This window comes from Nymphaea colorata, chromosome 3, assembly GCF_008831285.2.
Source record: "Nymphaea colorata isolate Beijing-Zhang1983 chromosome 3, ASM883128v2, whole genome shotgun sequence".
Taxonomy (NCBI): Eukaryota; Viridiplantae; Streptophyta; class Magnoliopsida; order Nymphaeales; family Nymphaeaceae; genus Nymphaea; species Nymphaea colorata.
In genome coordinates, this window is record NC_045140.1 from 15602342 (window position 1) to 15618132 (window position 15791).

Consider the following 15791-nt stretch of genomic DNA (forward strand, 5'->3'; position numbering starts at 1 on the left):
TTTTGATTTCATGCTTATGTATGAAAGAGTAGGCCGGCCATACACTACGCCGCCACAACAGGCAAGGCTGGCTCAACATGGATTTGCCTACTGAAGCTAGCCAGCTGTAACCGGAGGATTTAGTAAAAAAAGGCACATTGTAAACAACAAATAAGTATAATTCTCCTATGAAAAACTTTGAAGTACTTATAAGCATCTATATTACCACTCCCTAGCTTAACTTAATCTGACTCTTTTCCAGCCAATCCAAATTGATCCTCATATCAGCTACAAAATTAATACATTTATTTTTCTGCAGTGGGAACCACAATGCCATGATTCATCTTATATTGGAACTGGTATGTTGATCGAGATTGAATCAGTGACAAACTGATTCTGTTCGATTAACAATTCAAAGGTACCACATGTCTGTTTTTTTTTCAACAGATCTTTGCAAAAATATGTAGACAATACTAGCTTGTAGGCCTCACATATATTATATATTTATTTATTTATTTATTGGGGGAGCTCTAACACTGGACAGAAGCAAGCAAAATCGTACAGCCCAATGGTCTTGGCAACCATCAACGTTTTAACTTTCTAAGAGCAAGAACAAAAAAAGTAAAGTAAAGTGCCACGGTAGTATACTGGTAGATGACATACAAAATTTATTTTGTTAAAAGTTTCACCTTTAATTTTGCTCATGGACCAACGATTATGTGAAAACTTCCAGTTGAAGGAACCAAAAGAAAAGAACAGGTTTGACGACCTCGTTTGGGAACACTTGACTTTTTGCTCCCTGGCAAAGTGAAAAAACACTTGCGGCCGTAACCTTCAAATGAAGTGTAACAAGCGATAGAGGAACTGTGGTATTTTATTTTATTAGCCGGTTCTCATCAGCGGAAAGTTCACAACACAAGGCGCTTCATGATATTAAGAATGAAATACGGCCCGTCACCGGAAATTTACGCTCTTTAACCCTCCTGGCCTTGAGTGGAGGGGGTTATATTATTCGGGAGGCTCTCAGATCTCGCGCGAGACACTGAAAACAGAGAGAGAGAGAGAGCGTCCAGGCTTTGCTCTTCCCCGGACCCCCGAACTCACCCCCTACCTGAGGGAGGGTGCCGCCTTCGCAGAATAGCGGGATCTTGACGCATAGATCTCCGCAGATCGCAGCTCGGCGACGCCCCCGATGGCGCAGCCTTTTGTGAAGAAGGACGACGACAGAGACGATGAAGGTGCGCATCTCGGAGTCTCCTTTCTCCTTTTCGCTCCTCGCATCTGCTTCTTCTTCCGCTTTTTATCATTTGATCCTCAGATATTTCGCTTAAAACGCTTAGATCTACTTTTCTCATTCCAATCTTCTTGCCCCACGGGATGAACCGCTGTTTCCTTTTCTCTGTCTTGTAATTTCATCGATAGATTTCATCAACTGATCGTCTTTTTTTACAAAAAAAAAAAAAAAAAAAAAATTCTTTTCGGCATTGTGCTTGCGGTTTTGGTCGACTCGGATCTATGTCATCTGATGTGTCGTTTGTAATTGTGGTTGATTAAGATCTATATCATTCTCATTTGCCCTTCTTTTGGCGCTTCTTGTGAAATTGATGCCATTGCGAGACGACTGATGACGCCAACTTTTGATTGCTGTGTTTTCTGTTGTTACCTCTAGCGGATTACTCCCCCTTTCTTGGGATCGAGAAGGGAGCCGTTCTTCAAGAGGCTAGGGTTTTCAACGATCCTCAACTCGATTCCAGAAGATGCTCTCAGGTTCCTTTTGATTTCATTGCTATCGGATATGACGTACAATTTGTTTCTTGCATCATGCATTCAATTTCTCTGCCTTTGGTTGTCTTCAGGTGATCACCAAGCTCCTTTACTTGCTTAACCAAGGAGAGACATTCACAAAGGTACGGTGTAAAATCTCTTTTCTGTTCTTTTTCCCTTTTGCTTGATTAGTTCTCTAACGTGTAAAGATTTTGGGCAATTCAGATCGAAGCGACGGAAGTGTTTTTTGCCGTCACAAAGCTTTTTCAGTCCAAGGATGCTGCACTGAGGAGAATGGTCTATCTGATGATCAAAGAGCTTTCTCCATCCGCAGATGAGGTGGTTTGGAATTGCAATTGCTTTTAGGGGCACTCCTACATACGTCCTGAAATTATTTTCATTGAAAGTAAGTACTGATCTCTGGTGATTTTTCTGCCAGGTGATTATAGTTACTAGTTCTTTGATGAAAGATATGAACAGTAAGACAGACATGTACCGGGCAAATGCCATACGAGTTTTATGTAGAATTACTGATGGAACCCTGCTCGGCCAAATTGAGAGATACTTGAAGCAGGCAATTGTTGATAAAAATCCCGTTGTTGCCAGTGCGGCTCTTGTTAGTGGCGTTCATCTGCTTCAAGTATTACAGATAACTAATTCTTTCGTTTTCTGACCTGGTTCATGATATTTGGGTGAAGTAATTGTGCCATTTTCTTATTCAATTCAGACAAATCCAGATATTGTGAAGAGGTGGAGCAATGAGGTACAAGAAGCAGTTCAATCAAGGGCTGCCCTTGTACAATTCCATGCATTGGCTTTGCTTCATCAGGTATGATGTTTACCTTGACCTGAATATATTCACATGAGTGCTGCCTGTTATCAAAGTAAAAACAAACATACGCAATGGAAGAGAGTGGGGATGAAGAAGAAAAAGTTTAAGTACACGGTACAGTCAGTATACCAGTTAACGTTTGCTAACTACCAAACAAAATCTTCAACAAGAAACCATGCAGGCAGGATAAGTTTCTGTCACAGTTCCCATATCCATCTTGTGACCAATGCAAACCGTTAGATAAATTGGTATATTTAATTGAATGTAGCTGATTTTCCAATTATCAACTATAAACAGTGCAAGCAGGACAAGCTTCTATAACACAACCACATTAAATATTTCATAATATGAATATATGATAATAAACATTAAAACAACTTTGGAAGGCAAAATCTAATGAAATTGAACCAATTAAATTTGGATGCCATATAATATGAGCAAAACACTTACAAATAAATGTCAATGTTTTTCGATGTTATGCACATGCAAAATCGTTCTAACTTCTAAAACTAAAATCTTAAAACAAAACTTAAAATACTTATCTAATAAATAAATAAATAAATAAATAAATAAATATATATATATATATAAATGCTCAATATAGGGTATAGTTCATGTGCACAGTGCTTGCAGTAAAATTGTCTTCCATTATGAATTTATGATTCCAATGACCAGGAAAAGGTATTAATAAGATTATCCATATATATGTAAGAGTTAAAAACTTAAAAAACATAAAAGATTTCAGGTATAATAATTTGTAAATTCTAATTGTAACTGTAACTATTAATGAACATGCATAATTACACATAACACTTTTAATAGAAAATCACATGCAACAACAAAGTGAAAAACTGCCCAAAAACTGAGGAGGAAAACTCTGCCTCAAAAGAAGGGAGAAGAAAGAAAGAAAAAGGGAACAATTACTTCAGTTGTCAATGAGAAGAGCCTAGGCTATTGAGTTCCTAAGCATCCTAGGTTATGTTCTAGGCATCTTTGTGTGGAAGATCACCTGAAACCAGCTAGCCTACGTGATCAATTATTAAGCCCGAGAAACTAGGCAAGACTGGGCACAAGCCTGGGCAAGCCTTTGACAGCACTTAGATATCAAGTATGAAAGTCATTAAGCAAAATCTGATAATAACGTACACTGCTTGCATGGTTTACAAGTTGAGAATACACTGTCATGTACATTGTTGTACAATCGATCCTTGAACCGCCTTGGCAGGTCTGCTGATTCGACGGGCTGATCAGTTCACTGATGCAACTGAATCGGTTGTGGATCAGCCAAACATATTGAAAAAAGTATTTTTAAGGAAATAAATGCAACACATTAAAGTAACTAAAAATACCAAAAAAAAATTCAAAAAATAGTTAAAGGAGTAATATGTTAACCAATTAACAGCTAGAAGGATAATGTGTTCACGAATTATAAATCATAATTTACGAAGTGATAAATAAAATAACCAACAAATAAATATGCACAATAAAAATGGAATTTATTTATGCATCAAAATTGTTAAGGAAAAAAAATCATGATAGTCTAAATAAATATCGATTTAGATACAATGGACAAATCAAGTTCATCTATTTTTCTTTGAAATGTAATCAAGAGATGCATTTCAGTTCAGGAATTTCATTGTCCCCCAGTTGGATGCCTACGTGAAGGCGGACAGGAACAAACTGTGAGAATTTTTTGCATTTTTTAATTTTATTGATTTAAATCTTAAAAAAATAGGAAGGGAAAAGTGCCAAATGCCAATAGCTCTCTCTACACTTTTACCTTTCATGGTTTGATTTTTGGGCCACCTGCACGTCCATTGAGCTGGCTGTTGACTAGCTCCGTCTCCTCTTGTATGTGTAGGAGTGCTTCCCTTTTTTTTACAATTAGCACTCGACTTTTGGGGTGTGATTTAAAAGAGAATTTGGTCTAATTATTTATAGGCATCTCCCTTTGCGTGCCATTACTTATTAGACATATCTGATTCGCATATTGGTCGGCATATGAGTTTGTTTATTTATAGTTTATGTATGTATGTATGTATGTATGCATGTATATATGTATGTATATGTGTATGCGTGTATCTATGTGTGTATGTATGTATTAATGCACTCTTGTGTTTTTACAATTTAATATCAAATGTTGTGTCTCAGACTCTCAATATGCTTAATTTAATTTCAATATATATATGCAGTTCATCATTTTCATATTATTTTTCCTATTCTTATGAGGCCCTCCTTTGTGCCACTGCTAAATCTGCTTAGGCCTTTAGAAGGCCAATGGTCTAGGTGCGCTTGGCACTTTTGACTACTATGTTTATTGGTGACGTCATGGTGGAAGGAGGTCTCTGCTGCTAGGCGGAGGAAGAAAAAGGAAGAGGGTTGGATTTGTCCCTCTTTTTGATTTTTGTTTTTTATTTTATTAATTAATTATTATGGTATTGTTCCTAACAAAATGAAAATAGACTCAGTTGCAATTGTTTGACTTTAAATTTGGATAAAACCAGCCATAGATGTGTTGGCCGAAGCCAACTTGGCCGAAGCCAACACTACATGGACCATGTATATTCGGAGTGCAATCGTACATCTGTGTCCTGCATTGTTGACATGAGATTGCACTTGTAGGAGGATGTCTGCCTTTTGTTGTTGGTGCTCAAAGAGGCTAGTATTGTTTTCTTTACTCAACCCATCATAGTTTCAATCAATGTTGTAAAAAGCGTATCGTAAGCCGTATCGGTCTGGCTTTAAGATACGCCGTATCGTAAAATATCGTAACGTATCGTAACTGTATCGTTTTTTTTAAATAAATAAAAAAATAAGAAAAATCCATAAAAAATCAGTAAAAATCAAGAATAATATGTTCTTCATAAAAAACATGTTTTACATAATGATAGACTTATTAGTTATTATTGCTATAAAGTTACGGTTCATCATTCGTAAACGTCAAAATTTATAACAATATCAATCTAGAAAGCACAACAAGTCAACAATTACATAACCTATATCATGATTTCATAACCATAGATTCATAAGTCATAAGGTCCATAAGTCTATGAGGTACCACATCAAAAAACAAGTTTTAGATGTTATGTATTACATCACAAGATGATAATGAAATGTGAAAATGTTCAATGTCAATACATATAAAATGAAAGCACTCTCCACTCTCAGTCATAATCTTCATCATATTCATTCTCCTTCTCATCTCCATCTTCTTCTTCATCATCATGATTTTAAAAAACCCCTTTCCTCCCAACGGGAATCAGCCACCCTCGCACAAATCCATGGCTTAATTGATGATTTCAAGGTGAAAATCAATGATTTAATGGTGGAAAACGATGATTTCTATCCATGGCGGCACAATCTCTAGGTTAGAAATGAAGAAGGGGTGAGCTTTTATAAAGAAAACTTGAAAAAGGGAGATTCGAGCCCCCTTTTTTTTTGAAATCAGCCCGTATCGTACGATACAGAGGCTTGTATCGTACGTATCGTATGATATGGGGCATGTATTGTATGTATCGTACGATACAGGCACGATACACCCCTATTTACGATACAGGAGGTGTATCGTAACGTATTTTGTAAACGATACGGCCCCGTATCGTACGATACGTACAAGACTGGTTTCAATAAATTAGATCAAGGGCTTCATGATGAGTTAAGTAACTCGAGCTTAGCTAGAGCTAGGTATGCTTAGGCTCTTAGCTTATTTAAGCTTCCTTAAGCTCTATTGATCTCATTGAATGTGAATATGTAGAATCTGATTCCTAAAGTTGTCACAGAAAAATGCATTGGACTCAATATGTGCTTTGTTTGGTTTTAGAAAAGAGGTTTCTTGTGGTCACACTTTGTATGTTAGAAAAAAGAATTGTACACGGTTTTGTTAAGATTGAACCACCGAGGGCTGGCTTGAGCTAAACTAAGCCGATCTTGAGCTTTCTTAAGCTCGAGTCGAGCTCATTGCTGCTGAGCTCAGTTCGAACTTGTCCGACGAAAAGCCCTACATATGACACAATGCTAAACCTGTAGGGAACTTGCAGGCAGAAGTTAGTGGATATTGCTTCTTGGTGAATATTGTTCTCTATCAAGTTTCCACATGAGTTTTGGTTTTATTTCTTTATTGAACTTGTGACTTGCAGATTCGGCAAAATGACCGCTTAGCTGTTAGTAAACTTGTCACTAGCCTTACAAGAGGGACAGTCCGCTCACCCTTGGCACAATGCCTTCTGATCCGTTACACTGCCCAGGTTCTTGTTTGTTGCATTTTTCAAGAAAATATATGCACTTCATAGGTAGCTTGAAGAAGTTCAAATATCTGTCGTTAACAGGTCATACGTGAATCAAACACACAAACTGGAGACCGTCCATTCTATGATTACCTTGAAGGCTGTTTGCGTCACAAAGCTGAAATGGTGATATTTGAAGCTGCCCGAGCAATAACTGAGCTCAGTGGTGTGACAAGCCGAGAGCTAACTCCAGCTATTACAGTATTGCAGCTGTTCTTGAGTTCTTCGAAGCCAGTTCTAAGATTTGCTGCTGTTCGTACGTTAAATAAGGCAGGTTTTCTTAAATATGATTTTTGCTTTTTTTCCTGTATATATGCATGTTTTAGAGTTTTTTTTTTAATCACATAGATAAGGAGGTGAAGATGACCTATGCCTCACTTTCTTCCTCCTTGGGTTTCCTTGTGAATGTTAGCCTTATAAACCTTCAGTTGATGTTGATTTTAGGTTGATCCTATTGTGTTGCATTGGTACATGTAGGAAGACAGGAGGGGCGATCTCCCTACTTAAGGCTTATGTTTTGCTTTTAATGATGAATGTTTTAAGGATGAAATTTTTCTTGTCATCTTTTACTTCAATTTTGATATGCATCTTGCAGGTTGCAATGACACACCCTTTGGCAGTTACAAATTGCAATATCGACATGGAAAGCTTGATATCAGATCAGAACAGGAGCATTGCCACTCTAGCAATCACCACCCTTTTGAAAACTGGCAATGAGTCAAGTGTAGATCGACTAATGAAGCAAATTACCAATTTTATGTCTGATATTGCAGATGAGTTCAAGATCGTTGTGGTTGAAGCTATTCGATCTTTGTGTCTTAAGTTTCCGCTCAAATATCGTACATTGTTAGTTATCTCTCCATAACCTTTTCTTATTCATTCTATGTGATATTGGTGTGGATGTGTAGTGAGACATGTAAAGCATGTTTTTTTTTTCGTGGTGGGGGGGGGGGTAGGGTGAGGGTGGGAAGGTGTAGAAGCACTCACAGACATGCATGTGCACATGAGTGTGATCATTGGTATAAAATATAAATGAGCTAAAAAAACGTATCATGGGAAAAAAAAAAGGTCACTTGAAGCATTTGAATCTATCAAGTATCACTATCAAGTATCAACCTCATGACTGGTTCTAGACTTTGCTTGGTCTAGGATTGACATGCTAAGAAGAAGATGAAGAACCAAATTAAGCTCAGACAAATGTTTAACCGTTTGTTTCCATACAAATTAGACCAACCTTTTTCTGACAGCAATCGAGCCACAACCACACCTACATGTGTTGATATAGATGTTTCTGGCTTTTAGAAGTACCTATTCTAAGGATTCTGTATCCTTTTTGCTTGTTGTGAAGTTGACATGTTAAATTTTTTCTGCTTATTTTCCAGGATGAACTTCTTGAGCAATATTCTCAGAGAAGAAGGAGGTTTTGAGTACAAGAAGGCTATTGTTGATTCAATCCTTATCCTTATTAGAGACATACCTGATGCCAAAGAAAGTGGTTTGTCTCACCTCTGTGAATTCATTGAGGACTGTGAATTTACCTATCTTTCAACTCAGGTAAACTTTATTGTAGGAAGGTTAACCCTGTTTAGTTTTCTTATATGTAATTGATTATTTGAATTACCGTCTCTTTTCTGCTTACTTGTTCTTCTTTGGGGTCTTGACCAAAGGTGAACTTGGAGGGATCTAGATAGAGATCTTCCTATAAAAAGTTGATTTTTGTGAAGACCATTTAGTAAAACTCAGGCCTCAGGCATTCACTTGCTTTCATGTGTGTATAAAAGTCATTCAATGGCTGGTTTTGTTAAAGAGGAGTAATTATTCTTTGGTTGATGATTGGGTGTCAATTTGGCCTATCATAAATGCAAGTTCTTAGCCTTCTCTTTCTCAACTAACGTGATGATTATGACCTCTTAATGATTTTTTTGTCATTTTTTTATGTTACACAAAAAATTAAATCCATAAGTTTTACTAGGAACAGATTAAACCTTTTGGCCAGTCTCCAGAGCCTGAGGGCCATCAATGCAAATGAGTGCATTCATGTCTACAGAAGTTTTGTTTGTGAGTTCAATTGCAGAGAGCGTCTTCTGAATCTTACTCTCTTGGTGCTTTTGTAGATTCTTCATTTCTTGGGGAATGAAGGGCCAAAGACGTCAGACCCTAGTAAATATATTCGATATATATATAACCGGGTTATCCTTGAAAATGCTACTGTGAGAGCAAGTGCTGTAAGTACCTTGGCAAAGTTTGGTGCGATGGTTGAATCTTTGAAGGTACATATGGCCTCAGGGAATTTTTTGTTTTTTTGGTCATACTTCTGAATGCTTGGTTGTTGACATATACTGGAATTGTTTGTCATTTGATGCAGCCTCGGGTCTTTGTTCTGTTGAGGCGGTGCTTGTATGATAATGATGATGAGGTAAGTTTGTGTAGCTATGCTAGCTGCTTCTTGGGAAGATGCAGTGCAATGGTTGTGCTTTTAAGGTTAACTAAAATAACGAAAAGGACCAGTCTTTTGTTTTTTTCCGTTTGTTTACTCATTTATAACATGATAGATGACCTAGATCTGGTTTTTTCCCCTTTACTTTTTCTCTTTCCATCTTGAGGATGTTTAGACATGCTTCTGCCTGTTCATATTTTTCTATCTAGATTTATGCTGTGAAAATTTTGCTTTTCAATTAGTTGCTGGCTTGCTGCTCCATATGATGGTAGTGGTTGATATATATTTTTGTAACTGGGTTTTTTCTTGAGCACCTCATTTCCTGGAACATACCCTTTTCTGGATAATGTTGGTGCCCCTCTCTAGATGGATGCTATTCCTAAGTAGGTCCTTGCTAAAATTCAGTAATGTCACAAATATTGTGATGTTTTTGAAAATATCGCAATATCAACGAAAAAACGTGAAATTGGTGCAGTATTTTGAAAGAAAACGGGAAAACATATTCATCGCGTTATTTATGTTGATATGATCATGGATTCAAGTTTAAATTTAAAATTTTAAACTTAATTATTTTAATCATTTTTATCATCATTAAAACATTCTTTTTATCACTTTTCTCTAGTTTTATTTATGTTTTCTTATTAGTTTCTGATTTATTTAATTTTATCTATTTTTTTGATTTTTTTTTTCATTTTTAAAAGTTTTCTAAGGTTTTCTTGAGAAAACAACTTTGCCGAAAAATACCCTGGAAAAATCTCGCAGTTAAAAATCTGAGAATGATATTTCTAACAATGAAATTCAGTAATCCGAGCTTCAATTTGCAGTTGAGCTATGATTCGCTGGTCAACTTGATGACTCAGCCAGGCCCTGATAACTTCATATTTTACATAATAAGACTTCTTTTATACGCACGCGCGTGTGTGTTTTTAGTACATTACATCACTAGTAATGACTAGAGTATGGACCATAATCTACATGCATATAAAATGGACTTTTTAATATATATATATACATGTATATATATATATATATATGTATATATATAGATATATATATGTATATATATATATATACATTACAATTACAATTACAATTATATATAAGGGCTCCATATGTGGAACTTGTGAAGTTCTCTACCCTTAGATGGGCAGGTCTGTAAGATATGCACTGTCTTTCATGGCAGTCTTGGGCTGCTTGTGTGGGCTCCATGCTACTAAGCATAACACTGCCCATTCAAGGGTGGACAACCTAAACAATTCTTCAAGTATGGAACTCAGCTCTCACTAATATATCTTATTGGTATATGCATGTGTCATTTTGTATAAGCTAATAAAAATTTAATCAAGCATATTGCAACACATGTTTTGTGTGTGTGTGTGTGCGTGTGTGTGTGTGTGCGTATGATGCACACCACATATGTGAGGCTCGACTGGGTGATCCTCCGTCCCAGTTGAGTACTGTCCAGCTCCCTGGTAGTTCATATCTTTAACCGGGTGTGTGATCAATCAGCTGTATCGATCAGATTCAACCTGGTTGACAAGGAAACTTTTTCAGAAAAATAGTGATCCTGTTAGATATCTCAATATCCTTGTAAATATTATTTGTTTCTTTCAAAAGTGAACTCCTTCAAACCTGTGGGCACTGTAATATTTAGCTTAGAGGAACATTCTTGTTATGTTTGTCTAGCCGAACTTGAAAGAAGGTTCTTTGATGGTAACCTCAGATTCTAGATAGAAGAAACAGGTACTACTGGATAGGGATTTTATGCAAACTCTAGAGGTTGGAAGCTCTACTCCTCTCTCTCTGAATATCCTAAAGGGATCCTGGGACTTCAATTTTTCCTCTTTGTATCTCTCAAATATATTCTTTTGTTGTGACAAGCTGTATGTCACTCATGATTAGGCAGCTTGACATCACATTGGCTGTTGCGGACAGATGATTTTTTGCTTTTTATGAATGTCTGAGGTTTCTGAAGTGATTGTGCCATGCCTAGCAATATATATTTGTTTAGTCACCAACTCTGAGAATTGGATGACATTCTGGATTTTCGATACTTGATTCTGTGTCGTGGATATAATGCATAACAGGCGCAGTTCTGGTTTCAAATTCTAATTACATTACTTGGAAATTTTATGCTGATGAAATGTTTTTATACCTCTTTATTCATGTAAATTGAATATCTAAATTGTAATTGCAACATTTGATATTTCCAGAAATTGTTAGGTCAGTTTACCTTGAGGAGTTGAGGTGATTTATGGTACGTTAGTAATTGAATATTTATGAATACCCTCCTGCATAATACTTTTCATATCCTGGAATAGGTCCGAGACCGTGCAACTCTTTATTTGAACTGCCTTGGAGGTGATGGCTCATATGGAGAAACTGATAAGGATGCTAAAGAATTTCTCTTTGGTTCGCTGGACTTGCCACTCTCGAACTTGGAGATGAGCCTGCAAAATTATGTATGTCCTTTGCCTGTCTTAACACATGCACATTACTGCATGCTTCAGTACTCATTTTGCTCTTCATTTCAGGTTCCATCTGAAGAACCTTTTGATATCACTTCAGTTCCAAAAGAAGTCAAATCTCAACCTCTTGCTGAAAAAAAGGCTCCTGGCAAAAAGCCCGCCGGCATTACTGCTGCTCCGGCACCAACATCCACTGTTGACACCTACGAGAAATTGCTTTCCTCCATTCATGAGTTTTCAAGCTTTGGGAAGCTTTTCAAGGTTTCCTTTCTTTTATTTGTTATGTTTAATTAGCATAGGTTCGGGCATTCAAATCCTTTTTTCTCTTTTCTCAGTCTTCAGCTCCTGTCGAGCTAACAGAGGCAGAAACCGAGTATGCAGTCAATGTTGTCAAACATATCTACGATAGTCATGTTGTACTCCAATACAACTGTACAAACACGGTACCTGAATTACTGTTGGAAAACGTAAGTTAGATGATACAAGCAATTTTGACATGATTTACATGTATTGGTAGAGGAACAAGTAATATGTTTATGTTTATTTCCCTTGTTTTCAGGTTACTGTCTTCGTCGATGCTTCTGAAGCTGAAGAATTTGCACAAGTTGCATTCAAACCTTTAAATTCTTTGCCCTATGACTCGCCAGGGCAGACATTTGTTGCCTTTGAAAAGCCTGAAGGCCAACCTACTGTTGGGAAGTTCTCTAACATGTTGAAGTTTATCTATAGAGAGGTATGGCCTTTGAAGTTGCATCCATTGTGTTGCTTTTCTCTACTGATTGTGAACATCCATTTTCCTTTTGATACCTTTCTTTGCCTGACCTTAGTTGGATGAGGGACTTAGGGTGATGATCTGTTGGAAACTTTACCTTCATAAGATGAGGATCATGTAGGCTTTTATAAGAATTATGTATAGACTAGACTTTGAGCAGAACTCATGACAAGGGGCAAACTCCATATATATATATATATATATATATATATATATATATATATATATATATATATATATATATATATACACACACACACACACACACAACTCATCAGCTCTAAATGCTAAACAACAACAAAATAACAGGCGAAGATCTAGAATTTATTTGAGTTGTCTCGACTTGCAACAGTGATTGTTATGATCTAATTTTCCTATATCTATTATGTTGTATGATTGGGGAACTTTTGTTCATCTATCTGACTAACGAGATGGTTCAGGTTGATCCTGCTTCAGGGGAACCTGGGGAAGAAGGTATCGAAGATGAGTATCAGTTGGAAGATCTAGAGGTTGTTCCTGCAGATTACATATTAAAGGTTGGAGTTTCCAACTTCAGAAATGCATGGGAAGGCATGGGTCCTGATTTTGAGCGTGTGGACGAGTATGGACTTGGTGTGAGAGAAAGCCTGGCGGAGGCTGTGAATGCTGTTATTAATATTCTTGGCATGCAACCTTGTGAGGTATATTTGTCTCGAGGAGTTTCTTTTCCTTTTTCTCTCATTTCATTCTTTGAAAGATACATGTAGGGGGAAAAGTTAGGGAGAAAATCTGGCTCGTCAAGCTTCTTCTTGGTCGAAGGACCTATATATTGTTTCCGAGTTATGTGAGCCATAAATTGTTCCTTGTTCTTAGAGGGTTATTGGCTGGGTTGCTGCATGATGCAATATCTGAGTGTCTTCAGAAAAAATCGTAAACCATGATTGCAGCCTTTAGTGGGGATCATACAGACTTTGCTTTTCCGAGATCCTGAAGTGATCGGTCTGTTTTCGAAAGTACCGTAGATTTCCATTTCATTTCCATTTAACCGCTGCTTGGCACAAGCTATCTTGGTTATGAATGTAGATGATTAAATTTTAGAAAATAAAGGCCATTGTATCCATTTTCAATGTTCGTCTTACTAATATGACTTTTTGTTCGGCAGGGTACGGAGGTTGTCCCTGGTAATTCAAGGTCCCATACGTGTCTACTTTCTGGTTTGTTCATTGGCAATGTGAAAGTCTTGGTCAGGTTATCATTTGGCATGGACGGCCCAAAGCAAATCGCCATGAAGCTTGCAGTAAGGTCTGAAAGTCAAGAGGTTAGCGATGCCATTCATGAGATTGTGGCGAATGGCTAAATATTTGCAAACTGAGCTCAACTTCAAAGTCTTTGTTCAAATTTGTAGTCGCTGTGTAGAGGTGAGTCGAAGCTTCAATTTTAGGACTTCTTTTTGACGATTTATTTCAACAAAATCAAGCCCCTTCCTTCAATTGTTTTGGATCGGATTTCCTGTTTGGTCTTTGAGGACCAGAGGTTTAGATTTCACTTTCCCGCGTCCTCTCCTATAAACAGGTCATAGCATTTTTTCTTTCTGTACTACATATACTTTTGCGTCTCTTTTGAATTGCACATGCAATCATAATGTGGCACAATATAATTAGAAAAACAAAGCAATATTTGTTGTCTTCTCAGTTAGTCTCCAATTGTAATATATCTATGCACACGTGTTTGTCGATGGCTAGGGCTGCACAGAAGCCTAGTCATGCTTAAGCTGGGACAGCTGGACTCAACTCAAAAAATTTGAGCTCGATGATACAACGTTGAGCTCGAACTGGATTCTGTTTAACTTTTCTATTAAACATGTCTCGTTTCTTTTAACTCTTTTGATTCACTAATTTGTTTAACTCGTTTAGTTGCTACTTGTTTAACTGTTCTGTCATTATAATTGAACATTTATTATATAGTTGACGCTGGTTGAGTTTAAACGAGGCTGAGCATATATTGGAACTCTAGAACAAGTGAGTTCGGGTTGAGCTGGAACTGGCTTTGACTCATTCTGCAGCCTTATTGACCGCACACAGAGAAAAGGTATATATATATATATATATATATATATATATAGAGAGAGAGAGAGAGAGAAAGAGAGAGAGAGAGAGAGAGAGGAGCACTCACGGCACATTCATCAATCCACTTTCTAATAGACGCCTTGTTCGTGATAGGTGAAAGGCAACATGCATGTAACTTTGCTGTGACGTTTTCCGGACTTTGGATTTGCTTGGCAAGGTTGGTATGTCTATAAATGGGCTTCCCTGTGTGGCGTGGCCTCTGGGCAAGATAATACCTGTGTTTTGATGCGGGAAAGGAAATGATTTAGATTCAGGGAATATGAAAGCAAGAGATTCCTTCACATTTCGTGTCTCTCGAGTAGGCCTTCACCCCCTAGGTCAAGAATGGATGAGGAAAAACAAGGGGGCCACTGCACGCCGTTGCCGCTGGTGGCCGACCAGTTTGTGACTGCCTCCTGCAATACGGGCGGTCACGCATAGATGAATTTTTTACCAAGAAAACCCGTCTATCCTCTTTTACCGCTAAAATTACCAAGGTAATGAACTATTTAAGGTATGGAATTATTTAAGAACATTTTACCAAGCGAGTAAGCAAATCCGTAAGATAAAAAATCAATAGCCTCCGCAACTACTTACAAGTTACACCCTCAAATCGTCAGGTGATACTTTGGTGCCTTTGGCTTGTCCTGAAAGAAAATGAAGCTCACAGGATTAACTTGAGGCTCCTGGTCCTTTAACACAAGCTTGACTACTTATGATCTCTTTAAGTGGCAAGCAATAATTTTCAAGTCAACGCAGAACGCTTGATGATATGTGGAATGAGTTTCCGTGGTTGTTTCGGCTCACGTGAAACGACATGCGTCCTAGCGGTCAAATCGGAGATAGTATTCTTGGAACATGTGTTCTGAAAACATGTGTTTTAAGAGAATAATGTCGTAATGGCCAACGGCCAACTTGTGTATTGGGATAGTTTCGTCAAGATGATGAAAGGTTAAAACTCCTTGATTAGACTTTTTTCGCTTCCTTTTTCAATAAGAAAAAAGAACAATTTAAGAAAAAATTGCACGTTGATAACTTCCTCTATTTTTCAACTACATTGCAAACATTCTTTACCCATGGTTTCAAAGACGCACTAAATTGTTTAGGTGGGTTGGATCCCCTTTCAGATTAAATGGGCGTTATGTTTGTGTTATAAGGCCCATGTACCGGGT

General features: G+C 37.3%; 1 protein-coding gene across 1 annotated transcript; it reads left to right on the forward strand.

Moving 5' to 3' along the window:
* The first annotated feature begins 989 nt into the window (after positions 1-989).
* LOC116250243 (coatomer subunit gamma-2) lies at positions 990-14205 on the forward strand. Its single transcript, XM_031623804.2, has 18 exons — positions 990-1217; positions 1649-1746; positions 1836-1886; positions 1969-2082; positions 2183-2383; positions 2471-2572; positions 6712-6819; positions 6901-7128; positions 7454-7704; positions 8241-8412; positions 8973-9128; positions 9224-9274; positions 11617-11757; positions 11830-12024; positions 12099-12230; positions 12323-12496; positions 12976-13215; positions 13677-14205. Exons 1-18 carry the CDS (start codon positions 1172-1174, stop codon positions 13869-13871), a joined length of 2655 nt encoding a protein of 884 aa, XP_031479664.1. The 5' UTR covers positions 990-1171; the 3' UTR covers positions 13872-14205.
* Positions 14206-15791: the final 1586 nt, after the last annotated feature.

What these genes read in the sequence shown, in the direction of transcription:
- LOC116250243 (XM_031623804.2), top strand. Translation starts at nt 1,172, where the DNA reads ATGGCGCAGCCTTTTGTGAAGAAGGACGACGACAGAGACGATGAAG. An exon ending in CGACGACAGAGACGATGAAG is followed by an intron (nt 1,218 to 1,648) that starts GTGCGCATCTCG and finishes TGTTACCTCTAG; the next exon opens with CGGATTACTCCCCCTTTCTT. An exon ending in TTGGCATGCAACCTTGTGAG is followed by an intron (nt 13,216 to 13,676) that starts GTATATTTGTCT and finishes TTTGTTCGGCAG; the next exon opens with GGTACGGAGGTTGTCCCTGG.